This window comes from Caretta caretta, chromosome 14, assembly GCF_965140235.1.
Source record: "Caretta caretta isolate rCarCar2 chromosome 14, rCarCar1.hap1, whole genome shotgun sequence".
Lineage (NCBI taxonomy): Eukaryota > Metazoa > Chordata > Testudines > Cheloniidae > Caretta > Caretta caretta.
In genome coordinates this window covers 23634171-23661258 of record NC_134219.1, presented here as the reverse complement: position 1 = coordinate 23661258, position 27088 = coordinate 23634171, and the positions used below count along the sequence as shown (strand labels likewise).

The 27088-nt window shown below is 50.3% G+C and overlaps 1 protein-coding gene across 2 annotated transcripts in view; it reads right to left on the bottom strand.

Moving 5' to 3' along the window:
* Window positions 1-5654: 5654 nt before the first annotated feature.
* Window positions 5655-27088, bottom strand: part of LOC125621330 (bMERB domain-containing protein 1-like) — a 61461-nt gene continuing 40027 nt past the window's right edge. Inside the window, exons 3-7 of one of the 2 annotated variants that reach the window (XM_048818118.2) lie at window positions 24510-24583; window positions 20307-20421; window positions 15226-15299; window positions 14268-14426; window positions 5655-12732 (exon numbers count right to left, since the gene is read on the bottom strand). In XM_048818118.2, the coding sequence (XP_048674075.1) occupies window positions 14308-14426; window positions 15226-15299; window positions 20307-20421; window positions 24510-24583 (382 nt within the window). In that variant the 3' untranslated portion in view covers window positions 5655-12732; window positions 14268-14307. The remainder of the gene's footprint in view (window positions 12733-14267; window positions 14427-15225; window positions 15300-20306; window positions 20422-24509; window positions 24584-27088) is intronic. The other variant, XM_048818117.2, reaches the window with a different exon arrangement.

The window sequence follows — 27088 nt, the reverse complement described above, 5'->3', positions numbered from 1 at the left end:
GTTCTCCTCGTTTCTGTATAATATGCTGTCTCAGGCATTCAGCCTTTCGGCTGTGATGCAACGTCGTTCCCCCATCCCCTTCCCATGGGCTGTGTGTGTGTCCTCTGCAGCTTTCTGAGCCCTACATGCCACAAGAGCACATGTACTGTTTCTTTAACAGTGTAGTAGGAAGCCAGGTGGGAAAGGGACTCAGGAAGGCCCTAGGCAAGCTGAGATGGAAGGCCCTGTGCTGCAGCTAAAGTTAACTGACCTTAGCGGGGTGAGTTAATGCAGTGCATGCCAAGATACCAGGAGTGGTCAGGGTGGAAAATGTTTTTGCATGTGTAACGCCAACAGACCCTGGGCATCGGCGGGTGGGATCAAACCTGAGGAGCCAAATGCATGAGCCTCTACTTAATGCCATATGGCTCTTAGCTAAGGCTGTAGAGTAGACTCATTAACTCTCTCTAACTGGTCTTGATGCCACTTAACGGGACAGAACACCACACCCAGGAGGCATGTGCATTATATACTTCCCTCAGCTGAGGAAGCGCGTCCCGAGCTTCAGAGACTTCCCAGTTGATATCCTGGATGAGCGCCCACTTGTAATACCAACAGACCCCGGTTGGTGGCGGGCAGGATCGAATCTGGGACCTCTGGAGCTAAACACATGAGCCTCTACTGCATGAGCTAAAAGCCACATGGCTCTTAGCTAAGGCTGTAGAGCAGACTCATTTTCTCTCTCTAAGTGGTCTCGGTGCCACTAGATGGGACAGAGCACCACACCCAGGAGGTGTGTGCGTTACACATGCACGCACACACACCCCACTCCCCCGCAAGGGGCCAAGCAAAAGGCTGGCCAAGCAGCACAACAAATAATGACCCGCCAATGAGAACAGAGCAAAAAAAAAAAAAAAAGGCCGAGCAGTGCAGCAGTAAGGTCCCTGCCTACCTGCTTCTAGGACTGGCCCTGTGCATACTTGAGAACACTAGATGGGGCCTTCCGTGAGGGGAAGGGGAAGCAAAATGGTGGCGCGGCTCGTTTCAATATGGAATCCATTTTAGTTGTCCGAACTGCTTGTTCTTTCCACTCAGAACATGACAGAGGAAAGGGCCATTGGCAAACTGGATTTGCATTAGAAAAGAAGGCAGATCCTAAAGAAGACCTCCATACTGATCGTTGCTCCTGTCTTAGAGCATGTCTACACTGCAATCAGAGATGGGATTACAGCTCGGTTTAGCATACCTTCGCTAGCTTTAATCTAGCTAGCACAGCTCAACAGAGCAGTGAAGATGTAGTAGTACAAACCTGGCATGGGCTAGGGTTCTGGGTGGGCTTGTACAGCATCATCACTGCTCTTTTGAGCGAGCTAGGTGCTGTAAACTAGCTAGAGTAGCCAGATTAAAACTAGCACAGGTCGGCCTACCCAAGCTCCCATTGCACCTCCGCCTGCAGTGTAGACATACCCTTAGTGCTATGCTGGGAGAGCTGTCAATCAGAAGGCGTTTCATTCTAGCTTTTCTATCCGTTAGCCCTAGTCTCATCACACGGCTTGGTATGGAAGCTTGCAGAAGAGCTTGTACTTCGGATTTTTGTCGTCTGCTCTCAAATTCAAGAGTACATTTGAAGGAGGCTGGGCAGTGTGGTTGCCCATAGCAACGGCAGCCTCTGGAGTTGGATGAGTCTCCCGCACTGGTAGGCACCCATCAGTTCACCCAGCCTGCTGCCGTCTTTCTCGTTGTCAAGAACTTTCCCTTTGGTTTTGTAAGCCTTGCAGAAAGAAATCTGGGTGGTGATTTGCAGCTGACATCAGCAAGTGAGAGGAGAGAAAGGAGTGACTGCAAGGGTCTAACACTAATGGCTGTCCTCGTTTTTGATATTGCCTTGAGGCAATTCTTGGGGGAATCTTCTGCTTGGTTTTCCCTTTTTCCTCCCTCTGGCTGCAGGGAACCCTTTACACTAGATTTTTCTGAGTGGTTGTGTAGTTAGCCTCTGGTACGGTGTTCGGTGGCACTTTTGGATTCCACTGAAAACTAGGAATTTCCCCATTTCCACTGATGGAGGTACCTGCCTGAGGAACCTGGGCAGATCATTGTGACATTGAAGGGCTGGGTCAGAAGCCATCCCTTCCAGCTCCACTTTCCATGGGTGTTCTAGGGAAAAAGTCTACACACAGGAATGCTTGTGGGACATTTTAAGCAAATGTTTGCCAATAGATATATGCTAGGCAGAGAATCCACCACAATAATAGGTACTCCGTGCATGGTGTTAATATAAAATACTTTATGTATTAGTGTTGGGAAGTGACAGTAACTGAATGTATTATCCTCTCCACACAGTTCTGTTCACCCTCGTCAAGTATCCCACAACACTTTGCAAAGCTGAAGTCAGCTTTGGCAGTAGAAACTGGGAAACTTGTCAAAGGCAAAATACATGAATGTTCTGCCCTGGTACAAGCTGGGGTGTTACCTTCACTGACCAGTATCTGGAATGCTGGTATCCAAAATAAAGATAAGGAAGGTCCAGAACAGTATGTTAAGGAAGTGGTGGGAACTGGTGGGTTGGATTTTAGTCACGTATAAAGAGTTTTGTAACTTGTAAAATCATGCTATAAATACTCCTGGCTGAAATGCATATCTCTGAAGCACACCTGCATAAGGTGACCACGCTGTGAGAACTGGCTTCCCTGAAGGAAGCTGTGCATGTCTCCTTTTCATCTTGTACTGTTTTGTCTTTAAATTCGGCTACGTTTGGTTATTTGGTCTCTTGACAAGTTCTAAGACCAAGTTGTGAGTGTAGTCAAACAATTGGCTATCCCTATATAATCAATACAAATATAGGAGAATATTTCCCCAAATCTTGGCGCCTGATTCTGATTTACCCTCATGCACTCACGGAACAGAGGCCCAGACTGTCAAAGGCGACTAAATCCCTTTGAGGATCTGGGCCATAAACAATGCTATGACTACTGCAAGCCAACATGACTTATACTGCGGCTTCTGGAGGCTGAATCCTTGCAATGAGCAGCCCAGGAATGACCTGGAGGCCGAGAACGACTTGACAAATGCAGCAAATAAATGAGCAGGACCTGCAAATTGCTCATGGGCAGCTGAAGGAGGAAAAGAGGAGAAAGTAAGTCAGGGAATAAATTATTTGCTTTGAATCGTTCACTCTGCTTTGTCATCTGCACAGGGCCACCTTCGGCTCCGACCAGCCTAGGAGGGATTTCTGCCTGACCATTTTACTTGCTTACTTACTCGGATCTCCAGAGTGGACTGGATGGATTTGTCTAGCTGTGGATTAGTTCTGGCTTTAATAAAGGGACTGAGCTGTTTAGCACCTCTAGGATTTCCTTACCTTTATCACTACTTTCCTCCCCAAAAGAGAGGGGAAGAAATACTTCCCTTGGGAAAATGAGGACCTGCCTCTGATAGGGCTCTGAGGACTCACTCATCCAGCATGGCTATCAGTGACCTTTGCCTGAATTGAATTGCCTGGGGCATGAGGGAGGGCACTTGCTGGCTGCTCCAACCTGGGCTGGGGCAGGGAATCAGGGAGCCATAAAAAGCTGTTAGTTCTCATGGCTTCCCCTTTTCCCCTCTCCGGGGCTGCCTGCGGTGGCTGTAGGGGAGGGGAGCCGTCCTGTGCCAGGGACGGCCCTAGGCTCAGGCAGGGCCAGTTGAGCAGGGAAGCAGAGGATGCTCTCTCATCCCTCCCCTGTGATACGGAAAGCAGCTAGTTGCTGAGCTTCTCTGACCCTAAAGTGCCCCTCCATCTCTCACCCAATATGCCCCGTCCAGCCCCACTTCCCTCCTCCCCCATGCACAGGCCTGAGGGAACCGCATGGAGCTGTGAAGCCTGCCATGAAGGGGTATGTACCCCCAACTCCTACCGCCCACTCCCCTGCTCAGCAGAGACAACCCAGGTCTGCTGCCTGGGAGACCCCCAGAGGATGCAGCAGGATTGATGCCCCTCAAGCAAGATCTGATTGTTGATTGTCATGAAGATGTAATTTCCTGTTATGTTTCCTACCAGTGATTCCTATTTCTGGTGCTGAGTGAAAACAAAGGCTTTCAGCGGCATGATTCATTTAGCCATGAGAAATGAACTGTGGGCTAAGATTACTTAATCAGGCACCTAGGTTAAGGATCTATGCTGCTGCATATAATAAATAGCTGTGTGTTTTAATTGCCTGCCCCCTCCTTGGGAAATTGTAGGGTTTTTACAGATTTCTTTCTTTTGGCAGTGAGACGAGATGGTTAAAGAACTGGAATAAACCTACAGTTTGTTTTGTCTTATGTTAACAAAAAATCCCCAATATTTTGAAGTGTTGCATATTGGTTAAAGCTGGAATCTGTCAACATCTATTCTGAAGGGTCCTATTATTCCATCAGCTGTGGGCTTTAACTCATCCAATACAGTCTACACAATTCTCACCTCTGTTATTATCTAGGATTGCTGCTGAGAGCTAGTGAAGTGACCTGACGTGTTTCACAGCAATGTTTTTGTGTATTAGTCTATAGTGTCATGAACTAGCTAGGGAATATGTGGTGCACCCTCCCCCTCTACTGAGTGAATCAGAATTGCTTGATTGTGTGTCATAGCCCCTATGACACAGGCAGTGACTCTCCTCTAGCTCATGTGGTAGACAGAGGCTTTTGCTGATAGAGCAGCAGGGTGTGGATTCTACCTCTGGTGACACCACCAAATGCTGCGTGGCCACGATGGGAAACATAAACCATAAAGCACTGATGGCTGGATTTGCTGCAGCATCTATTGTGGGGATTAGAGGTCCATTTGAAAGACTAGCTGCACTGAGCGTTTGCTATATGCTACATGTTTATTGGTAAACAGATGCACAGAAGAGTTCAGACACCTGCGTTTATAACCATCTGATGGTATGGAGCTATGCTGACGAGCCACAAGTCCATGACACTACTATCAGCTCGGGGAGAGGGGGCAGGCCATCTGGTTGCTTGTGCGGACAACAGCGAGGTTGGTGAAGAAATACAGCAGCCCAATGACAATACTGTGTCTGCTACCAATCACTCTACCTGGCCTGGCCTACATGTGTCCGAGCTCTGGGACTGGCTCTCATTTGGGATTCAGGAGGTCCCTCTGTCCCACATTAGACCTCTTCCTAAGAAGTAGAATATGGAGGTTCGGGGCTGGGGGCGGAGGATCAACATTTATTTTTACAGTGTTAAGCTGAATTTCCTGCTGGTGGCAGGTGCTGGCTTGACAGCCCTACAGTTTGAAGTCCTCTGTTGATCTGCACAATGGAGATAGCACGGGCAGGAGCAATTTACATCCTCCGCCCTCCATTCTTCTTGCCCTCAATGTGTCTCAACTCCAACCTGGAGGGACCAGAATTAAGCTTCTCATTCTGTTTCTGGCGTCTCTGCTACAACTGCTACCAATGTGGCCAGCTGGTCCCAGTCAGGTGGCCTTCATGCTGCAGATACCTCTCCACTATGGAATGAGCTGAGAACCTACCCATTCATTGACCTGGAATCATGGGCTGTCAGTTGGCAATGACTTTCTCTGTCTACTAGCCTGGGCTGGATTGCATAAACTATAGATACGAAGTTCTCTATCCCGTTATCAATGACCTGAGCCATCTGGTCCCTAAAATCAGTGTATTGCCATTGAAGAAGAAACTTTCACACTTCACTGAACGTTTGCTTTTTATTTTGACATCAATAAATTGTCCCTATTAGGTTGTTTATTTACAGCTTTTGGGAGCAGGGTTCAATGTGTGATCTGGAGAGAGAGCAAAGTCTATCACAAATCTGCATTTGCAACAAAGTGAAATGAGCTCTAGACTTGGTGGAGAATGGACATGGTGGAGAGTGCATTCTCCATCTCTGTTTTCTTGGGTACAATCATCTTTAAGTGGAAGGGACAGACCCTCAGCTGGAGTATAGTAGTGTAGCTCACTGACGTCAATGGCGCTACATTGATTTATGTCAGTTAAGGACATGGTCCAGTGTTTTAAGTTGAAATAATTGCAGAGACCACTGGAAAGCCCAAGAACAGCTACTTGATTTTTACTGATATCAGACATAGAAGCCCTGCATGGAACGCTGAATGTTGAGACAATATCTGCTCTCAGTTTAGTCCCAAACGTTTTTCGTATGTTTGAAGTCGTTGGCTTTGTAATAAACGATCCCCCCCGCGTTTATCATTGCAGCTCCCAGCAACACATATGCAGTGGCAAAATGATTATACCCAGAGCAAATTATCATAGAGGGCTGGATTCTCCACCCTGCTTGGGCGCTGCTTGGGCACAATGGTGGGGTGGTGGGCCAAGATGTTGGTCAGAATTCTGAGACCGTGTCATCAGGCCCCAGCATAACACAGAGTTTTTGACGAGCACTTCCAATTTAGATCACTGGCATAAGGGCCCCCAGTGACTGTATACCTATGGCGGATCAGGCATCACAGAGATCTACCTGCCATCCCTCCCCCATGCCCTCTCTCTCCCCTTACGCAGAGGGCAGGGGGGTGTTGGTACAGGAGCAGGGTCTGCTTCCTCCAACTTTCTGCCAGGGAGAGCTCCCCCATTCAAGGGAGTCTCTGCTGGTCATTCCTGGTTAGTTTAAGCCCCCTTTGCATGGCAGGAGTGGACCGGTGAATCCGGCCCATATGGTGTGCAGTGCAATTGGATCCTGGATAGCAGATGGAGTGTTTGGCCACAGGCACTTCAGTGAACGGCTCAGTATTAGGACCCAGGGTGACAGCTCCATTCCTTAGAGCCCTGGGAAATTTTCCCAGTCCCCCAGAGAAAAAAAACCTAGCCTTTGTGACACTTAACGCAGGAGGATCTCACGCCTGTCTATGGTGGGACCCACATCTAACTAGAGACATTGTCTCTTGCAAAACTCTCCTCCCATTCACTATCAGAAAGAACACCTGTCCTCTCATTCGCTACCATGGGGCCATCTCCCCTCCCACCGGCTACCACAGGGATTACTTGCCTTCCTATTGACCAATGCAGGGACCACATCCCTTCCCATTTGCTATCATAAAGAACACCTTGCCTCTCATTCGCTATCATGAAGACCACCTCCTCTCTCATTGGCTATCACAGGGACCACCTACCTTCCTATTTCACACTGAAGGGACCACGTCCCCACCCATTGGCTTTTGTATACGATCCCTTGGACACCTTCAGCCATTGCACACATGGCACAGTAGTCTTAGGGGAGTTTTTAATGTATTCATTGCTGTCTTTCATGCCATGCAGCTGGAACAAGAGGGAGGCACCCACACTGCAGGACCAGCCAGCTCTCCAGGGCCCACTAGCAAGAACACAGGGAGCAGTGATGTGCTGCGAGCCCCAGACTGGGAACCACTGACATAGCACAAGAGGTATTCAAATGACCTTGGTTCCTGTAGGGTTTGAATAGTAGATCACTCCTAGTGCAGTTAGGTTTGCCAACCCTCCAGGATTGTCCTGGAGTCTCCAGGAATTAAAGCTCAATCTTTAATGAAAGATTAAGTCATATGGTGAAACCTCCAGGAATAGGTCTAACGGAACTTGGCAACCAATTGATCTTGAGTGGGAATTTGGGGACATATAGTGAGTGACTGGCACCTGGCGGTAGCTTTCTGCTGTATGCTAACAGTTCCGATCAGCTGCTGAGCCAGATATGTGCCCTGCCCGAGCTGCTCCAGAACTCAGAGGTGCCTGCATGTTCCTAGCGCTCCCGCCATCGGTATCAATGCTGAGAAGGCAATGCCTGCTCTCCACGCTCGCATTTCTGAGGCTTAGCTGTGTGCTGGGCCGTCACACCCTGTGCAGTATTCACTTGTTTGACAATAGTAGTCAAAGATCATCACCTTTAAACCCTAACACTGAAGACCTTGACAGTACTTCCTACAAGTGCCCAGTAAGGTAGGGCAGGGTTATGGGTTAGGTGTTACCACCCTGTTCTCTGTCCCTTTGCACAGCCTGATCCAGGCCCTGCAAGTGCATGATGTAGCTATCGTCTGGAGGCTGCACACAAGGCTTACAGTGGGCCGGGCAGGGTCTCCAGCCCCTCTAAAATATTAGACAGCTTGGAGGTGGGGCAGAGGAGGCCATCGCTGATTTCCCAGCTGGCTACTGAGCAGCGCCCCGCACTGGCAGACGGGGAGTGCGGGATCGGGCAGTGCTCCAGATTATGTCTGCACTAACTGTGCGTGTGTCTCCATACTTGCGGATACATACTCATGCTAGTTCCATGAGCATCATGCTTTGGTGCCTCAGCACCCCCTGCTTTGCCAATCCATGACCCTGCACCTCTCTGCCATTGCCCTTCAGGCTTGACCAATGGCCTCCCTGCTAGCCCATCCTGGGCATGGCATCCGCACACCTCTGCCAATACACCTCAGTGACCCTCAGCACCCCTGCTACCCTAATCCAGGCTGCCACATAGCTCTGCCAATGCACCTCAAGCCCGACTCACAGCAACCCCGGCCACTGCATTAATGATCCGTCATACAGCTCTGCCAACGGGCTCAGTCTGAGCTCGAGCACCCTGGCTCACGCCCTGAAACTCAGGTCCAGAAACCCAGCACCTCCCATTGCTCTTAAAAAATGTTTTGCCCCCCAGGAAGGGGTTAAAGCAGATTGAAAAAGGAGGCAGGGCTCATTGGTGCTGGTGGCTGCCACCCTCTGTGTGGAGGGGGCTGTGTTATCAGCTGATGATGGGCAGGAGCAAGAACAAAAGAAAGGGGGAGCTCAGTCCCCGCTTCCCCCCCCACACCCCTCCCAAGCAAAAGTGTAAGTGCCCTGTGCAGGGTTGAGGGGGGGGCATCCCCAGCATCTCCACCCCCCTCACTTATAAACGGCACCATTTAGACATGCTGAGGACAGAGAATGCAAGATCCACAAATCAAAATGGAGACTCTGGGACTTCTTGCCCTGGAAAAAATGTAAACCCTGGAGGCAATTTCCTGCATTTGAAGCGATTTCAAGACTATTTCAAAAGAAAAAATTATGCAAAGGAAAGTGAACAAAGGAACTTGAGCTGATATTTAACTGTGACTGCTGGAGGCTTTCTCTGTCCTCCTATGCTATCAGCAGATGTGCCCCAGAGTCATGCAAGCCAGTGGATGACACCAGAGCAGGCTCCCCACTGGCCTGTCTGTATGGATGTTGGGAGCCCAGCCTTAGCTGCCATCTCAAATCCCTGCTCCTACACAGCCACGTCCCCGGCATCGCTGTGGGTAGGGCTATCAGATTTCGGCACCAGGCTTCCTAGATATGTGTATTTGTTTGGGTTTAAATAGAGGCACAGAAAAGCAGGGTGCTCCTTTATGCTAGATCATACTGCACCGTTAGTTTAAATTACACTACACAGCCAAACCAGCAACATATTGCCCTCCTCCCCACCCCCAAACATAGTAAAACCACAGGAAGAAAACACTGATTACAAAACAGATCAAAATCCCCCCAGCCTCCACCCAATCCAGCCACCTCAGCCCTCCTCAGATGCCTCTCCAAAGAGCCAGACAGCACTGGGGGGCCCTGAAGGGCCACACATTTGGGGCATTTCAGACCAGGTTTGGGCGTGAGCATCAAGTTGAATGTCTCTTACAGAGACCGCCCTCCCTTGGCGACCAAGGGCCAATGGCTCAAGCAGCTCTACTGAGCCCAACTGCAGCACTGTGGCATGGGGAGCGGGGCGGTCTCTCAGGTCCCAATCATTTAGGGCTTTACAGGTGACGACCAACACCTAAATTCAAGAAGGTGTATGACAGGAGAGCAGCCCAGGGCCCATTGGCCACAGCACTCCAGGGATCACAGAGCAGCTGGGAAGCAGCAATGAAACAGTCAGATCACGCCTGGATACCGTAGCTCATAGCCTGAGATGTTATCCTACTTTGCTACGGCCTGGGCCATAGCTCAGCGAGCCCAGAGACGCGGCAGCTCGGCGACAGAGTGTTGCATATTCTAGGAAGTGCCAATCTGCCATTGTAGCAGGCACTAATCTATGGTAATGAACCAGCCAATAAGTAATTAATGCAGACACTAGGCTGAGACCACTGAACTCATCCCTTAGGTGAGCCTGTATTGTCTGGCTGCAAACACAGGCAAAGCACTGAATAAACCAGCTGGAGAGGAATTTAAGCAAGACGGAAAAGCCAACGGGATGCCCGCTGGCAAGGTAAGGAAGCAGGGCTGATACGCTCTGTGTTTTGGCAGTGCTGATTAACTGACATGCAAGGGACTCAGAGCTGGTTCCGGACGGGATGGAGGGGGGATTACTGTCTGGGTGGGGCATAGTTGGGATAAAAATGGCACCAAGTGCATGGAGCAGGAAATGCATTGAGGCTTGAAGCGGTATGTGACCATGCAGGTTCATCAGCTCAGTGTAAGACACGCCACCAGCCAGCCCGCAATTGACACACTGACAGGCAAAAGCAGACAGGAGCTTCAGCGCATTGCTGGGAAGGCTTTGCTGCAGAGCTGCAGGGCCAGCCTATCAGGCAAAGAGCTCGTAGGCCATCGTGTGCATGGGAGAGGATGCTCCAAAACGTCTGCCAGAGAAAACCTTTGCCAGTACGAACGGCAGAATACAGGCAGGGTAGAAACGCTCTGAATGAAGCTCAAATGGCAGTGACCTCAACCTCCACTAGCAATGATGGACAGAGCAATGCAGCCCCAGCCCTGCAGGACACATGGCCAGAAAAGGAAGAGGGCATCTGTCCTGCTGAGCTACTGCAATAATGGCTCTGGCTGTGATGGCAGCACGTTGGCGTGGGATAGGAAGGATTAAAATGAGGCCTGGATTAACCCGGTGCAGCTCAGGCCTTTCTGACCCTCTCAGATGATGTTTCCAGGTCATCTAAGTTCTTTGTCCAAAGGGTGAGTCAATGAAAAGAATCAACACGGGTTCCTAGCCACAGGGCAGCCAGGGCAGCCAGCTACCAGGCAGAAGAATCCCAAGGCTAGACTGGCACAAGTGGGTGCTACAACTAGGGCAGATATTCTCCTCTCAGTCACCCCACTGATTCCCATAGGGCTGTGCTGGTGTAGCCGAGGGCAGCAGCTGAGCCACTGTACCAAGGCTGTCAGTAGGAGTTTCTTGCTGTGCCTTTCCCCATCCCTCTCTCCCCACCGTCGCTTTCTATGTGTTTTTCACTCTGCTCTTTGCCCTGTTTTTCTCTCCTTCCTCTCTGCTCCGTCACCTTTTCTCCTCTCCGGATCACGGACCCAGTAACACTGGGGTTGGGACAGAACCCACAGTGCTCCACTGAGTTTAAAACCAGTTTGCCCCACCCCAGTTTGAACACAGCAGGGCCGTACTCAGGACGTAAGCTGTTGAGAACGTGGGTGGTGTGGCATAGTAGACAGAGCAGTGCACTGGGAGTCCGGACACCTGGTTTCTGTTCCCAGCTCTACTGCTGGGTCTCCTTGCCAAAGTCACTTCCTGTCTCAGTTTCCCCACCCCTAAAATGGGGCGAATAGTACTGACCTCCTTTGGAAATCACTGAAAGCTGCTGAGGAAAAGCTCTGTATAAAAGCTAGGTATTATTATATTATCATTCAAACCCATACGGACATCCCTCCTGGACTTGAACTCTAACCTTTCTCCGAGCATTACCCAAAACCAGGACTACAGGTTTGGCATGGTGAGAAAAATGTCCCAGATACCAAGATCTTCCTTGTCCGTGACTTATCTTTTTGTCTGTGGTTTTAATAAACTCACCCCACAGCAGCAGCTCCTGCCCCTCCTGCTCGGGGCATTGTGACCAGGCGCATGGGTCACAGCACTGCTCAGGTTTGGCCAGGCTGCCCCTCCATTATCATGATGGAGGCGTGGCCAAGTCCAACCTGAGCAACGCTGAGACCACGTGTACCAAGTAGCAGTGTGGGGAGCAGGGCCCAGCCCCATGGCACAGGGAGGGATGGCTCAGTGGTTTGAGCATTGGCCTGCTAAACCCAGAGTTGTGAGTTCAATCCTTGAGGGGGCCCTTTAGGGATCTGGGGCAAAAATTAGGGCTTGGTCCTGCTTTGAGCAGGGGGTTGGACTAGATGACCTTCTGAGGTCCCTTCCAACCCTATGATTCTATGACAGGAGTCACCACTGACTGAGGGATAAAGGTGGGGTGGGCTCACACTCCACCCCAAACTCCACCGGGGACTCCTCCTCCTTGTTTGTCATGGCAGTTTTTATCCACAATCCCAAACCAGTGACTTTTATAAATTGACCATGCCTGATTTGTGACTTCTGATACAAGATGCTGTGACAAATCTGCAGCCCTACCCATAACCACAAAGCCCGTGACAATCAAGCAGAGTGCAGATATATCTAAAATCGAGGCTTTCCTAGAACGTGTCCTTTGGAGGCAGCCCGTAGAGCAAAAGAGCCATGAAATAGTATGAAGCTAAAGGCGTGCTTGACACCCAGCTGCAGCATCACAGTATTTCAGGTGGGTGGGAAGGGGCGGGGCCGACGGTCACTGAATGTAAACTTTCCAAGGTCTTTTTTGATCCTGTTAAGAACAAGAAGCAAACCCACTTCAATTGCACCTGATCTGCTGCTGGATAAGCCCCGTCCATGCTGAGATCAGACGGAATTTGATTTTAATGTCATGAAGGCGACTCCCACTTAAGTGGCATCAAGAAAACAAGCCAACGTCCAAGCTTGCACCGGCCCTCTTGGAAATGTCTTTCCGTCTTTGTGCTGCTGTGGGAAGCATGAGGAATGAAGGGAGGTTGAAGCTGTCAGGAGCCACAGACTCTGCCTGCAGGCCTGCTGGGAAAGGAGCAGAGAGAGCAAATGGATGTGACACAGGAGTCAAACCACCCCCCACACACCCGCTGAAGGGCTGATCCCACGTGGGCAGTGCCCTCCCCACCAGGCTCTAGAGTTGTCCTCATGCGCTTTCCCAGGCTCAGTGACTATTCATCATTCACAGCGGCAATTCGTAGTCATTCATAATGACAGCGACTGGTCATTGGGCCAGGGAACGCGAGCGAGAATGACAGGACAGCCTGGTGTCTAGGGATCGATGTGGCATGGGAGTGGCTCAAGCTAGCTACCCGAGTCTTGGCTCAAGCTAACTACCCCTGCATCTGAGCTCTGGTGGCTAGCCCAAGGGCCCCAATCCTGATCAGAGCTTCTGGGCACTTCCTAAACAAAAATAATCAAAGTTTGAAGGTATGGTGTTTGGACAGCTAGTTTGCTAGTCTCCTTAGCATATCCGTCTCTTGACAGCATCAGTAGGAGTTATGCATATACATTCCCTGGGGTAGAGTAGTGTTGTAGAGCATTGACTTTATTCTGTCCTTAAGAAACTCTGTTTGTAAAATAAGGTCTTACGGTTGTGTGCTCTGTTGTTGCCAATGCTAGGTAACTCCTGTAGATCTTGGTGGCTTATAGGTAACCTGCTAATGAGAGGAAGATGGGAGGGACAGGCTAGAGTGGTTTTGGGGCTGGACAGAAAGACCTACTGGACAGAAAGACCGGCTGATTTCTCAAGCTTTCAGCGTGTTAGGTGAAAAAGACAGAGGGCCAGGTACATCTGTGCTGTAATGCCATCGATGTCAGTTACACCACGCGCGAGATCAGTTTGACCCAGGGATCCTTCCTTTCATAGGTGCTGGAAATAGGGGTGCGGCAGCACCTCCTGGCTTGAAATGGGTTTCCATTATATCTAGAGTTTACAGTTTGGTTCAGTGGCTCTCAGCACCCCCAGTATACAAATTGTTCCAGCACCCAAGCTTTCTTTAAACACAAATAAGTCCAGTGGCATCTAAGCAGGTGGAGGTGGGAGTGTACTGAAGAGGAAAGGTCAGGCCAGCCCAGGCCTTCCCTTGTTTAGCTGGTCGGGGATTTTTCCATCAGAAACTGCCAAGTCGTCAACACCACAACTTTTCATGAGCTGGTTTTGATGAAGTTTTTCAAATTTTGGGGGGGAAATATTTTTTGGAAATTGTTGAAACGTTTCATGTCAAAACTGTAAAACTCTGGTTGGTGTTTAGAAATGCAAGCTAATTTAAGTTAAAATTTTTTTTTTCATTCTCAAATTTTAAGCTAATTATAGTTTTAAAAAGTTTTTTAAAACATCGAAATGTTTCCATCAATTCAAGTTTGAAAAAAATTTAGAGATTTTGCATTTTGGTTCCCGATTCAGGAATATTTGTTGATCTCTCAAAATATTTCAACAGGCAGGAAACCCATTTCCTGCCCCAGGGGGCTCCCCAAAGAACGACGGTAAGGGCAGGACCATGAGGAAATTTTGCTGGCTTCATGGTTGGCTTCTCTGAGAGCAGGGAGGTCTACGTTACCCATGATCTTGTCCTGTGCAGAGGAGACCAGGGAGTGAGTCTACATAATGGAACAGGTGAAACCGCAGCATTCCTTGAGCAGGGTGAGGCCTGTTTTGGTCATGTATGGTGTGGAGGTTTGCTGTCCTCTGGACATCACCTTCTTCTCTTTGACAGGGGCTGTTAAAAAGATCTTGTTATCGTAATGGTCAACAGCAAAAGACCAGAAGGAGGGCTAGTATCAGTGTCACCTTGTAGGGCTTCCCTCACTGGATGGGACCTGGGTCCCAAGAGGTCAGGGCTGGGATGTACCTCCCAAATGACCAGGGCTGAGACATATGTCCTTAGGAGTCATGAGACATGTCCCATGTGATCTCAGATGCGATCGAGTGGGCCCAGACTGGACTTGCCTCCCAAACAGTCATGGATGGAAAATGCCTCTATTATTGCCAAGGATGTGCACATCTCACTTGGCCAATGATCTGCCTCCTCTGTGGATAAGAAAGAGTCCCAGAAGAAGGAGATCTGCTCTGAATGACCCTAGATGGAACATGGGAGACAGACTATCACTATTTTTATTTTTGAGGATCTGGGAGTGCTCAGATAACAGGGTGATGGGGGCCACATAAGTAGCTGGGTAGAATAGCAGACATGTTAAATACCTGAACCACAGAGGGGACAGCCACCCCAACCAGCCCCCAAAGCATCTTTGTGGAAAATCCAGGCAAGAAGCAGAACCGTGACATGTATATCAACCTGTCATCTTCCTGGGATATACACTTAGGCATCAGAGACAGGCAATAGCCCCTCTGTTGAGTTGCAACTCCCCTCCCCCTCTTTCTTCTGGTGGCATATGGTCCCAGCGTAAAAATCGCTGGTCTGTTTATAGCAATTAATTCTTGGGACTAGCCAGCTTTGTAAACAGGATAAAGTGCCAAAGAGATGTCTGTGTGATGAATAATATGAATCGGGCGCCTACTTGCTTTCTGGAGGCAGCTTTTGGAGAGCTTCGTTTGCAGGAATTCAGCCATTTCTTTGTCTTCTTCTCTTTCCCTGCGACAGGAGGAAATTGGTTCTTGCTTAATAAATGGGCCAGTGAACCACTCAGGGTACACAGCAAAATAACCCCACGGCAGCCAGTCTCAGACCCCAGCTCAACTGACATGGGCTTGAGGGGTTTGCACTTCTGGGCTGGAAGTGGCAGTGTAGCCATTCCCTCTCGGACTGGAGCCTGGCTCTGAGCCCCTCCCCTAGCTGTGTTTCAGAGCCCGGAGTCCAGCCTGCACGGGAATGTCTACACTGCTGTTTTTAGTGCAAGTCCAAGTCAATTGACCCTGGCTCTGAGATTCACTGCCGTGGGTATGTTTTTTCCCATGTAGACGTACCCACAGATGCTCGTTTTGAGTAGGGTGACCATATTTCTCAAAGGGAAAACGGGACACCACGTGGGGCTAGTCCGCCCCCAACCCTCCGCCCCTGCGCAGGGCTGGCCCAAGCCGCTTTCCCGAGCCCCCGCCTCCCCTCCCCTGCACAGGACTGGCCTGAGCCACTAGCCTGAGCTCTGCCTCCTCTCCCCGCCCCCCCGCCGCATGAGGCTGGGGTCGCTGATTGCCCAAGCCCTGCCTGTCCCCTGCCCGAGCCCTGACTCCCCGCCTGCGCAGGGCTGACATCACCACTCGCCCCCCCGACTCCACATCCCATTTTTTTGACAAAAGTGGGCATTTGTCCCATTTGTTCTTGCCAACTGATCAAGTGGACAAGAGTAAACAGTACAAATACCCATTTTTGCCAAAGAAGTCAGGATGGGACAGGACAGGGCTTAAAATATAGTCACCCCAGTTTTGAGCCAGAGAGGCATTGTCTGATTGGAGCACAGGACTGGGAGCCAGGAGATCCTGAGTTTTGATCCCATCTCACCATCTGATTTCCTTTGCAATCACAGGCAAGTCTCTTCACTTCTCTGTGGAGTGAGTGTATGGGAGAAGGGGGCAGATTTCAACTTGTCCCAGTGGTACCAGCCAGTCTGCTACTGTCTGCGACATTGAGTGGGGACTGGCACCTTTGAAAATCCCAGCTTTTGTGACAGCTGCCATCTTGGCCAATGCACTGGGGATCGAACCGGTGACCTCCAGAGCGAAAAGCAGGAGCTGCTACATAGCTTGAGCTAAAGCCTGTGTGGATCAGCTCAGAGGGGCACCTGTGACTCACACGACCAGTGGATTACACTTTGAAGATGGCGACTGACCTCCAAGTGCTAAGAGCTATTGTTTCCCCAGTGTATCATAAAACCCTTTCCTGTTGACCCAGCATGGATCTAAGTGGTAAGCCATCTAGCCTCTGTTCTCTCCAGGTGACCCCCCCTTCTCGTGTGAGATATTGGTGTCAACACATTAGAATTAGCCACGTTACTTTCACATCTTCAGTTGGTTTCCTTTCTGCACACACAGTGTGTTCAATAGTGCAGGGCTCTCTGCCTGTCTGGCATTTCGGGGTGGGGCCTGGCCCAGCAGAACTGGATGTCAGCTGGACCGCCTGATCAGACAGCTTTAGGACTTGCCTCTCCATGCAGGGATGGGGGTTAGTGACTGGATCTCCATTTAGCTATGATACATCGGCAATACACCTAACAGCGCACAGAGGAGAGAATCGGATGCTAAAGCTCAGAACTCTGCCCTGCACCAACGTGAGTTAGCTTTGTCTGCTAAACCTCAAAAGCAAGGTCCTTGTGTGGAGGGGGTGGCTTGTCTTGTGCTTCCCTGTCTTGCAATCCTTCATTTCTGTCTAGTGCCAAGAAACCTCCACATTCCCCAACCTCTAATGTTTCCTAGCTGACGTCTCAGACACTGAAAACCAGCCTGCAGCATAACTCCTCTGGACTCTTGGGGTGTCATTCTCCCTCACCCCACTTCCTAGCCATCCGCCCGCTCCCACAATAATCAAACAACGTCCCAGCCCTGGACCTCTTAAACGTTTTCCACTTGGCAAGGAGCTCTCCAAAGCTGAGCCCAGTGTTCATGTCTGTGTATAGTACTGGTGGATAGAGCACTGGGTTGGGACTCAGAAGACCTGGGCTCTGTTCCTGACTGACCAGCTGTATGAAAGTAAGGAAGTCACTTCACCTCTCCTTGTGTCTATTTCCCTTCCCACTCTTTGTTTCGTCTAGTTAGATTGTCGGCTCTTGGGGCAGGGCCTGTCTCTCACTATGTTTGTATAGGTCCTAGCACCAAGGAGGCCCTGAGTTTGGTTAGGGCACCTCCGTTCTACGTTATACAAATAATAAACCAACCCTCGTGCATACCACCTGCAGTAAAAGGAAACACCTTCCTCTCAGAGTCTACCGATCAGCTCACCTCTTGTGGCAGGTCACCAGTGAAATCTGACCAGGTCACAGGCCCGTGCTATGCATTGTGATCTGATCAGATTTCACAAGCTAGGCAGAGCTGGAGCTGGTGAGCTCTGAGCTGAGAGCAGGCCACAGTCCTGCCACAATGATGTCAGCACAGTACCAGGCATCCTGGTTTACCAGACTTAGTGCACGAGACTGTGGATTTCCACTGGCCCTGTACACTCTGGGACATGGCAGCTTTAGAGCTCTTTAACTGCTAACGGGCAGGGGAGGCTAGAAGGGTGTTCTGGGGGAAGGGACAGATGGGCTGCCCCTAAAATCCAGCCAGTAAAGGGTTTATAGGAAACTGGCCACTCCACAAAGACTCTGGGAAAATTAGCCCAGCAATCTGGCTCCTACGGGAAGAAATCAGCCTGGGTTTTAAGTGCTCAGTGCAGACCTCATCTTTCCACAGAAGCCTGCTTGCAGTAACTGAAGCTGAAGAATGACAATGCGGGAAGGGGAACCAGCAAAACAAAATAACTCCCCTCCTCCCCACAAATATTTCTCCAAGCAAAAAGCCCCAGCCCCTATGATGGCATCAGCCGAGGCCATGTCAGATTACATGGTGATGGTTAGCTTGGAAAATGAATTTGATGCCAAGATACAGTGCCCAGCACTATACATGTGGTAGACAGACAGAGATACACTGCCTCGCAGAAGCATGGTGTGGTGAAAGCAGAAGGCATAGAGGCCATTTTGTGATCTAAATCTCCATGGAGGGAGATGGGGGGGCAGGTGTCAGTTAGCTGAACATTTCAGGATCTTTAAAAATGGTTGCTTGGCAGGGCAGGGCAGGGTGGGGCGGGGCATGGGGTCATCTCCTAATTGGTTCCCCTGTCCCTGACTATCACTCTGCAGTTACTGCACCCCACAGCGAAGGAGGCAGTCCCACCACCCACAGCGTAACTCCTGCGGGAGCCACCTCCAGCGCTGTCTGTCCCCAGGAGTTACCTGCAGCACCTCGCCGCGTCGCACACACACCTGAGCAACAGTCTGGTCCTCCCTTCATTTCTCACGTCCCCCCGGGTTAACTGGGGCCAGCAGTAACAAACAACGAGCGACCACAGCCCCCCAAGCCCCAGCAAACAGATCCAGCGGGGTGGAGGCGCCAGCCCGAGGAGGCATGCACCGTAGGTGGCAGAATTAAGGAGACATCTCAGTTTGCCCAACAGGTGGCAGAGCACGGCTCAGCAGCGTGCAAGCGAGGGGCTGCAATGTGCTGTCTAGATGGCATGATGAACAGGAATGCCCCAGGCCCCCAGCACAACACCCATGGGCGACTACGTGCGACGGCAGAGCTCAGGTGACTGGTGTCTGCAAGCAGAGACGTGTTCCAAAAACCATATTACATTCCGCTTGAATCCTCAGCGAAGGCTTGCAGGGGTGCCGTGCTTGCTGGGGAGAACACAGAGCCCTGGGGAAAGCCAGAGGCACATGCTGCCTCAGCTTTGAATAGGCCTGAATGGTTTTGTTCTGCAGCGGCTGACTGGACCTGATTGCCCTTGCTTCCTGCCTGCTGCGGCATGACTGAGGGCTCTGCAGCAACTTACGAACCCCTCGTGCAGACAGACCTGGCTTAGAGTTACCCCACCCTTTGCATTTCAGGACATCTTTTTGCACAGACTTGGCATGTCATAGAATCATAGAAGCTATGGGTTGGAAGAGACCTCAGGAGGTCATCTAGTCCAACCCCCTGCTCAACTCCCATAGCTAGCAGCTGCCCCTTTGCTTAAAGCCACGTCCTGCTCAGCCTGTTTGCCAGAAGCTGGGAATGGGCGACAGGGGCTGAATCACTGGACGATTACCTGTTCTGTTCATTCCCTCTGCGGCACCTGGCGTTGGCCACTGTAGGAAGACAGGACTCTGGGCGAGATGGGCCTTTGGTCTGACCCAGTATGGCCGCTCTTATGTTCCTTCTATCACCACCAGTGCATGTTGCCTTTCCCCTGCTTCTGCCCCATTCTACACCTCTAGGCCGGCTTATGGCATAAGCACTGCAGACCGTATACCTGTGGTTCCAGTTCCTAGTCATGTGATTACATCGGAATCTCAGCTTTCATTTTAATAAGGAGTCTGAAGAAAAGCTCAGAAATGTGACCCGAGTGTAATCGATGCTGCATGGTCTGCCTGAGTCTGCAGACAGCCTGAAACAATAGCTCTGAGAGGTGTGAACTGCCCCATACCAGCTCAATGGGGTATTGACTCCAGGACCCACCGCTTTGGGGATCCCCTGCCAAAACCTTGCCAACAGAAGACTCAGCACGCGGCAAGAGGAGAAGAGTGCAGTGGGGCTGGCCCACCCAAACAGATACACCTGGCGGCTGGAGTGAGTCCAGGGGAGCCGCTTTACTGCCCCCCTGCCACTCTGGGGAAGGGTAAGGGTATGCCACTGTCCCTGCCTCTCTGGAAGGTGTCCCCTTGACACAGCCACTCCATGTGGGGGATGGAGCCACAGTGTGCAGAGGCGGGGCTGCGAAGGTAGTGCCCTGGGGGGCAGTGTTATGATGTGTCTAGTGTCCCGGGCTGCCTTAATCTGACCCTGCACAGCTCCCTAGCCGCTGAGCTGTTCTGTAAATTTCCTGCCCCGAGTGCAGACGCTGGGAGTCTGACATGCTGGAGCTCTGCCAACCCCTGCAAGTTTCAAACACACTTGAGTTGGCTCATCCAGGTACCTCAGTCTTTCAAATTCAACGTCATCCACCAGGAAATCCCGGGTTTCCACCAGCTTGTGTATCTGCTGCACCAGTTCCTCCTCCCTCTGCTTCTCCTCGTTGGACTTTTCTTTCTCTGCAGCATGGAGAACACAAACCACTGTTTGTTCTAATGCACCGAAACATAGAAACCTGCGATCCTAACTGTGCTGCAGGCAGGGCTGGCTTCTTAGGGTACGTCTGCCCTGCAGGCGGACATGTGACTGCAACACATGATGTAGACCTGCCCAAGCTAGCTTTGGTCTAGCTAGCTTGATGAACAATAGCAGCGCAGCATTTGTTCAGCCTGGGCTGCCTCCCACACTGAACAAGTCTCACTGACTTTCCGTGAAAATCCACAGATTCAAAGATACTAAGGCCAGAATGATCCATTATAATTAGTCTGGTCTCCGTCCTGCGTAACGCAGGCCATCGAATCTCTCTCAGTGATCCCAGATTTTCAGTGGTGCTAAAGGGATCTGGATGCCCCATCTCCCATTAGAATCAACAGGGACTAGGTATGTCCATCTCCGAGGCAGTTTTGAAAGTTTTAGCTAAAATCCTCACTGAAATCCCAAGGGGTGGCCTAACCCTCAGCACCCTGGATAACCTCCTGTGTCCCTTTCCACTGTGCACAAAATCTGGGCAACCTTCAAGTCCCATGTACATAAAACTCTGGTAAATACACAGAAATGTGGAGATGATTTAAGCAGCATTAAAGATAAATTACTGAAAGACTGAGATTGGCTGTGTATGCAGCTGTGTTTTTTAAAACCACTCCAGAGTTCAGGCAACCACTTCCAAACTCAATCCAGCACCACGTGGCTTTCCATCAGCAGTCCTCCTCCAGCTAAGTAAATACACTGTGCAATCTGTGATGTGGAACAAACCTGTAGGCTGGATCTCAGCAGCGCCTAAACTGGGTATTGACTTGCAGTTTAAAGCCTTCTATATATCGACCCAAGACACTGCTGCTAGGGTCTGAATGGGAGGAATTGTCATCATTATTCCACAGTGTTAGCAGCCTCCGTAGGCCACAGAAGTTTCTCCTACTTCTCGGGTGAAATTTACCCATCAGCACAGGTCTCTCTTACATCCTACTTCAGTTCAAAGGGTAAACCACAAATGTGTGTCCTGGAGGAAACATATGTGGGGTTTCCAGATTAGCATGTCTCTACAGAATAAGGGTTGTCCAGTGCGTAGGGCACTAGCCTGGTTGTTGGGAGGTCTCCAGTCAACTCTCTGCTCCGCCACAGACTTCTTGTGTGGCCTTGGGCAAGTCATTTAGTCTCTGAGCCTTTGTTCCCCATCTGTACAGTGGAGTTAATAGCACTGCCCTACTTCACAGGGATGTTGTGCATATAAATAATTCAAGTTCGTAAGATGCTCAGATACTCCAGTAATGGGGGCCATATTAGTACCGTAGATAGATGTCCAAACATGTTAGTTAATCTGGGTTAATTGACAGTCAATTAACTTAAGTTAAAAGCTCTAGTGAGGCATATTCACTTTTAAAAATATGCTTCTCGTTTGTAGTTTGAACTTTGCTGGCTTCAGATTCCATCTTGACCTTGATATGCCTTTGTATGTCAAAGATATCCTGGCCATGTGAGCTTTCTAGCCTAGAGAGGTTTGGCTAAGCCCTGGGCAAGCACCCATGTTTGGGGTTCTTATCTGAACCTAACCTCTGCTGGATCTGTCTTTTGAAGCGCTACTGCGAGTCTCACAAGTTCAGTGTTTCTCATGAGATTTGCAGCATGTCCTGAGTTGACTCGCTGGATCCAAATTTTGCAAATGGCTCCGGCCTTTATAATGGGCAGACCTGCTATCCCCCTGTCCCAGTCGGAACATCCCTCAGTTATAGGATCAGGTTCAAAATCTGAATCGGGACCTACATTTTGTGGATTGAGCCCATCTCTAACCTGAATCAATCTGCACGTTCCTGGTTTATAGCCATACCTGAAGCAGCAGTGATATGGCACAAGAAAGACTCAGGCTTCAAGTCATCCTAGATCTCGAGATGCCCTCCAGGCAGAGAACAAACAGAGTCTTGTAAATGAGCTGAGAAGCTGTTCTAGGAGACGAATGCATAGACCCTTCCTGCTTCAGGGATTCAAACAGCACAGCACTGCGCTCTCTAATGCTTCATTGCAGCTCCTGGGACCTGTCAGATCTGCAGAGTGAGACTTGTGGCTGGAACAAACTTAAGCCCAGACCCTACTGTTTATGGCCCCAATACAGGGAAACACTTCAGCATGTATTAGGCTCATTCCCATCCAGGAAAGCATATGATTAAGTGGTTTCCTTAATTGGGACCTGAATTAGGAACGCCTGACAGGAGCCATTTCCTTAATGACACTGACGTGACCAGCTCTGCGATGAAGTTATTTTTACTCATTATTATTTAAGCGCTGACAGTGAGCTGCTGCTGTTTGTAGCCTAGAAGACCTGGCTGCTGTCCAAAGAGGATTCAGTCGAAAGAGATGGGCAACACACACAACACATTGGGAGACGCAGGGGAAGGTCCTGCCTTTGGACCTTTTTCCCGTTTACTTCAATGGGCTTTGGAGACACCCTTTAGAGAGTGGGGTGTGGCTTTGTCTTGCTTTGTTTCTCCCCCAATGCTCTCTTTCCCTCTGTGGAAGGATAGTGCATCTGCCAGAAGTCAACATTTGAAGGAAAGATTTGAAAGGGGGAAATCTGGGCACCCGGGGGTTGGATAAGGAGTTCCAGATGGCACGGCAGAAAGCTTGAAGACCAGAGTGAGAGAAGAGGTGAAGGAAGAGGTGGAGTGCAACTCGGCAGAGTGATGGGGGCAGGGAGAGGACACCATTTTAAGGTGCTGCATGATATAGGGAGGAAAGGGCAGAATTTCCTTTCCAAGGATGTTTTGATTTTCTGTTTGGCTGGTTTTTCTCTCTCCAAAGGGTACCTGAATGTTGGGTATGTCCATATCGGGGATCTCTCCACACTGTCTGGACTGGATCCTCACACACGTTAAGGCTCCGGTACTGCACTCTGCCAGTGTAAACAGGCCTTGGTGTAAAGGAATATGAGGCCCTCTCCTTTCAGTGGACGTACTTACTCCAGTTACCCAGTGAGAGGCTTTCTGAAATTGTCAAGCTATGACTATGAATCCATTAGCCGTAACCCTTATTTACAAAGAGACTAGCTACGTTCCCAGTACATACCTGCCACAATGTGGGCTCTGGTGGTTCCGCTATCTCCGCCTCTCTGAACTCGGGCTGGACAAGAGCTTTTAGGTGCTGAAATGCACAGCCCTCCCCAGGACAGAAGGGTGTGTGACACTCCTCGCATGTGCCAAGCTGCTCGCTGTCTCTAGCCCCCTGTGATTTCTGGCAGGCTTCCTCCACCAGAGCCTGCAGCATTTCCTATGAACTCAAGGCCAGCCTGCCATCTGCCCCATCTCCTCGCTGTCAAAAGGCTGGTGTTAAATTTCTGCTGTGTTTTGTGGTAACACACGAAGAAGAGGAGAGTTTTCCCCAGCAACACCGACATCTGATGACTCTAGATGCTTGGTCCTGCCTTTAAAGGCCTCACTCCCCTCCCACCACCAATAGAAAACTTCCAAAGGGGCCCTCTACCAAGGGATTCCAAGAATCCTCCTCCTTCTGCTCCTGGGGTGCCATTTGGAGTGGTTGGGGTTAACTAGAAACCCTGCACAATGTGAGAGGGTAGCTGGGCCTGTAACAGACTTGTGTCCTCTGTGGATTGGGCACAGAAGAGCATCCTGTAACATACACTCACCAATGGCTTACAAAAAGACTTGGGTAACAATTTTTATTTCCTTATTTCTTTTCCTTTTCTTGTTTCTTGATGCTTCCTTGTTTGGACCAGGACAAGCAGTGGAAGAGGCAAACAGCCACAGAAAGAGATGATCTAGTGACAATTCCAGTCTAGCCAGGAAAAGAAAGTCCCAGCAATATTGCAAGAAGAGCTGCTTTTGTGAAAGAGCCCCAGGCCAACTTTGCAGACTGGAGAGGTTCAGAGCTGGATCCAAATGTCTGGTTGCTCATCTGACTTGATTGCCTGAACTTTTGGAGTCCTGCCTGTTACCTTGTGAGAGCATATCCAGGAATAAAGGGCCTGATCAAAAGCACTCCCATCAACTTCAAGGGCTTTGGGATCAAGCCACAGAAGCTTTCCAAAGTATCTGGGTCTTACCTGGGAGTGCGATGAGTTTCTGGAGCTCCTTTTTCAGCCGACTGATTTCTTTGCAAAGCTGAATGTCATCCATCCTGCAGAGACACAAACAAAACCACTTAGGGCTGGTCTACACTACACAGGCCAACGTAAGGCAGCTTATGTCGACCTAATTATGTCCAGTGCAATGATGCAGGAACACTTTTACTAGTGGGGGTGCTGAAAGCCAGCCCTCTTACCCCGTCCTACCCTGTCCCCCCCAATCTGGGGCCAGAAGCAGGGCTGTGTCTATGGGAGGAGGGAGGGGCCTGGATAGGGCAAGGGGGCCGAGGCTGGGGGTGAGTGTGGGGCCAGCAGCCAGGACCGCATGTGCGGGGCTGGGAGCGGAGCCCTGGGCGCAGGGTGGGACCCTGTGTGTGCGGCTGGGAGCAGAGCCCCATGTGCAGGGCAGAAGCCAGGACCCTGCATGTGGGGCCAGAAGCAGAGCTTTGGGTTCAGGGCCAGCAGCTGGGACCCCGTGTGTGGGTCTGGGAGCAGAGCCTGGAGCACGGGGTACAGCAGCTGGGATCCTATGTGCAGGGCCTGGAGCAAAGCCCCGGGCATGGGACAGGACCCTGCATGTGTTGGGCCAGTAGCAGAACCCCAGGCAAAGGGCCTGGACCCCGCATGTGGGGCTGGGAGCAGAGCAGGGGTGGCAGCTGAGACCCTACATTGGGGGCCAGAAGCAGAGTCCCAGGCATGGGGCTGGGAGCCCGCATGCAGGGCCAGGAGTGGAGCCCTGCATAAAATCTGGGGGTGCTGGAGCTCCCCCCCCAAACCCCTAGTTCCCATGCCTGTTTGTCAGTGTCTAAACTATAGCCTTCCTCCTGCCGATGTAAGTGCCCTACAACACCAACACAATAACTCCACCTCCACGGAGGCATAAGGCTTATGTTGGTGTAGTTAGGGCAACCCAGTGTCTGTCCCTTATATCAGCTGTTGGCTGTCTTGTCAATTTCACAGCAGGCACCCTGAAATTAACAAGAAAACTGGGCAGCTAGAGCCCTGCTCCCCCCCCCCCGCCCCACCCTTGGAGAGCTGGGCAGCTGGACCCCGCTCCCGGCTGGGAGGAGAATGGACTCCGCTCCCGACTGGGAGGAGAATGGACTCCGCTCCTGACTGGGAGGAGAATGGACCCCGCTTCCAGCTGGGAGCCAGAGCGAGAAGCCCTGATGGCTTCAGACCCTGCTCCCCGTCAATTTGACAAGGCTGCCCAGCTCCCGGAAGGGAGAAGGCAGGGGTGTGTGGGAGAAGCTGGGGCAGTTGGACCCTGCTGCCCGGGGATGAGACGCCCCGGGCAGCTTCCCCTGCTCCCCACACTGCTCCTTTTAAGTAGGTGGAAGAACTGCTGGTGAGGAAATGTGCAGGAAATGGCCCACCTTGATTATCATACACATTGTGAAGAGAGTGGTCACTTTGGATGGGCTATTACCAGCAGGAGAGTGAGTTTGTGTGGGGGGGGCGGAGGGTGAGAAAACCTGGATTTGTGCTGGAAATGGCCCAACTTGATGATCACTTTAGATAAGCTATTACCAGCAGGACAGTGGGGTGGGAGGAGGTATTGTTTCATGGTCTCTGTGTGTATATAATGTCTTCCGCAGTTTCCGCGGTATGCATCCGATGAAGTGAGCTGTAGCTCACGAAAGCTCATGCTCAAATAAATTGGTTAGTCTCTAAGGTGCCACAAGGACTCCTTTTCTTTTTGCGAATACAGACTAACACGGCTGCTACTCTGAAACCTGCTGGTGAGGATGCGCACTACCGACCCAAGAAGGGTTGTGTGGACATGCACCGCCACAATAATTACTGCAGTGATTGTAAGTTGACCTATTATAGCTTTTGTGAGTGTTAAATGGTTTGCACCATTGGTCATGTCAAAGCAATCATTGCATCATTCTAATGGGACCTAACAATGGAGCTTTATTAAAGCCTGGCTTATTCTCTCTGTCCTGACAGTTGTGGACAGCTTCCGAAACATCGTATCAAAGGGGTTCCTTTTTCTTTGTACTTATTTAAAAATTTAAAAGCGTTCAAAATAGAAAGTAAGACAGTAGAATCCTTGCGGAATTAAAAAATGTAACAGAATTCATATTTTAAAAAACAGGACATTTGTAGGTTTCTAATAAGAAGCCTGCAGGTTTAAGCAAGAAAAAAGAAAAATCATCCAGTCTGCTCACAATATAATGTCACAACCTAAACCTGTCTGCAGAATTCCATTTCAATGCCCTACTAAAACGACCAGCACACCGTTAATCAGCAAGGGTGATGGTGATAAGATAGCCAAGAATCAGGCACAAACCAATGGAATGATATCAAGATTCCAATCCAAATGTACCTGAAGCGCCAAGTTGGGATCCAGATTCAAAGTGCCCCAGTGCTTGGGGGTGCCTGCCACTAGCGCTTAGCTTGGGAATTGTTTCTAGTTAAAAGGAATAGTCTTTAGTTAATGATAGTTCCCGAAGATGAAGTTTCTCAGCAGCTTGAGCCCCAACTTGTGAGCATTTCAGCTGGAGCATCATTAGCTGCTGGCTTCTCACCTGGGTTTGCTATCTGGAAAGGAG